The sequence below is a fragment of the Merops nubicus genome, unplaced genomic scaffold (assembly GCF_000691845.1).
Source record: "Merops nubicus isolate BGI_N331 unplaced genomic scaffold, ASM69184v1 scaffold42068, whole genome shotgun sequence".
In the NCBI taxonomy this organism is placed as follows: Eukaryota; Metazoa; Chordata; class Aves; order Coraciiformes; family Meropidae; genus Merops; species Merops nubicus.
The window spans coordinates 2,439-4,426 of NW_008624803.1; the positions used below are offsets into that span (position 1 = coordinate 2,439).

Genomic DNA, 1,988 nt, shown 5'->3' on the forward strand with positions numbered 1-1,988 from the left:
GGGGACCTGTCAGGGCTGGGGTCATGGTTGGACTCCAGGACCTTAAAGGCCTTTTCCAGCCCAAAGTGTTCCATGATTCTAAGTTAGTTTTCTCCTGAGCTGGTCCCTCAGTGGTTCCTCCCTGGAGCCAGATTTGAGTGCCAGGTTCCGGGTGAGCAGCGGGTGCTGGGTGGTGGGCTGGGCTGGGCTGGGCTGGGCTGGGCTGGGCTGGGAGGAGATCTCCCTGTGCCTGTCCTTGCCTCCCAGGGGGCTGATGAGTTCATGGGACGCTGCATTTGCAAGCCCAGCCTGGCCCGCTGCCCGCGCCTGGCCTGGCACCCCGTCCTCAAGGCGAGCAGGAAGGTGGGGGAGCTGCTGGCTGCCTTCGAGCTCATCCAGAGGGAGAAGGTGAGTTCCACACCCGACCTGCTGTTGCTCCCACCCCTCCCTGCCTCCTCCCCACGGAGCTCCAGGCACTGGCAGGACCCAGCCCCTGCCCTGCTGTCCTGGTTGGGTGCTCACCAGGGGGGCTGCTCCCAGCAGACCCAGCTCTGGTGGGAAGCTCTTGCCAAGGCCAATGGAAGAGGCTCCGTGCTGGAGCACAGCTCGGGCAGCCTCAGCCCCTGCTGCTCTCCTCTCTGCCTTCTGTGCTGCCCTCGGTGCCTGGCTGAGGCCAAGAGGTGCCTCTGTGCCAGGGAACCCGGCCCTCAGGGCTGCCAGGGGCCTGGCAGGGAGCTGGGGAGGGACTTCTGATGGGACAGGACAAGGGGGGATGGTTTGAGACTAGAGGAAAGAGATTGAGACTGGAGAGAAGGAGAAATTTTGGCTGCTGAGGGTGCTGAGCCCCTGGCCCAGGCTGCCCAGAGAGGTGGTCGCTGCCCCATCCCTGGCACCATCCCAGGGGAGGTTGGCCGGGGCTCTGAGCACCCTGCTCTAGCTGGGGATGTCCCTGTCCCTGCAGGGGGGTGGGACTGGGTGACCTTTCAAGGTCCCTTCCCACCCAACCTTTTCCATGGCTCTGTGCCTTTGGAGTGTCACAGAATCCCCTGTCCAACCAGTGACCTCCCCATGGGCTTTGTCTGACCCTAGCAGAGAGCAGCAGGGTGGGTTTGAGGCTCTCCTGGTCTGAGGGGGAGCTCTGCCCCTGTGCCCAGGCTCCCTGCAGCCCAGTGCTGGGCACGGAGCTGGGCAGCACGTGGCTCTGGGAGCTCTGGTGTTTCTCTGCCAGATGCAGCTGCCCATGACCTGTTTTTCCTCCACAGCCTGCTGTCCACCACATCCCTGGCTTTGAGGTAAGGCCTTTCTCCTCCTCGCAGCTCCTGGGCTCTCAACCACCCCCTCCCACACCCCTGCAGAGCTGCTGGCTCCCAGCACCATCAGCTGCTCCTGCAGAGCTTTGAGGTGGACTCTGGAGCCCACAGGCAGTTTGTCCATCCTCTCTCAGGGACCTGCTTTAGGATGGAGGAATCCCCACCTCGAGATGCCAGTTCCCTTCAGCTGGTGGTGAAGAGCTGGCACGAGTGGGGCAGCTCACTCTGGAGCTGTAAGAGGAGGCAGATGTGCCAGATGTGATCCCCCAGGTGTCCAGCACACCTTTGCCTTCCTGCCCTGGGGCAGTTCCAGCATTCCCAGCACCATGGGCTCTGCTTCCCAGCTGCTCCAGCTTGGTCCCTTCCCTGCAGCCTGGGCACTGCCTGGGGCTGGGTTGTCAATGGTTTTGTGTCCCCTGCACTGGTTTCTTCTCAGATTTGAGGGGTGGTGTGGAGGAACTTGGGAAACATCCTTTTTCTATCCAGTTATCTGAATTCTATCCCAGTTATCCTGGGATGGGTTTGTGGGTGAGAACTGCTCCAACTCTACTTTCCTTCTCTGCAGAGTGACCTGTCCTCCAGCCTGGATGAGGTGAGTCTATAAGATTTAGTTGTTTCTTCATCTTGGGGACTGTTAAAATTGTGCCTCCATGGGGCAGCCACTTCTGTTTCAGATGAGTTAAGGCAACAGCAGCAGGA

General features: G+C 60.9%; 1 protein-coding gene across 1 annotated transcript in view; it reads left to right on the plus strand.

Moving 5' to 3' along the window:
• LOC103777890 (dysferlin-like) overlaps nucleotides 1-1,988 on the plus strand; it is a gene marked incomplete at both ends in the record, with an annotated part of 14,080 nt that overhangs the window by 1,311 nt on the left and 10,781 nt on the right. The window contains 3 exons of the mRNA XM_008945453.1: nucleotides 247-387; nucleotides 1,242-1,271; nucleotides 1,855-1,881. Coding sequence (XP_008943701.1) covers nucleotides 247-387; nucleotides 1,242-1,271; nucleotides 1,855-1,881 — 198 coding nt within the window. The remainder of the gene's footprint in view (nucleotides 1-246; nucleotides 388-1,241; nucleotides 1,272-1,854; nucleotides 1,882-1,988) is intronic.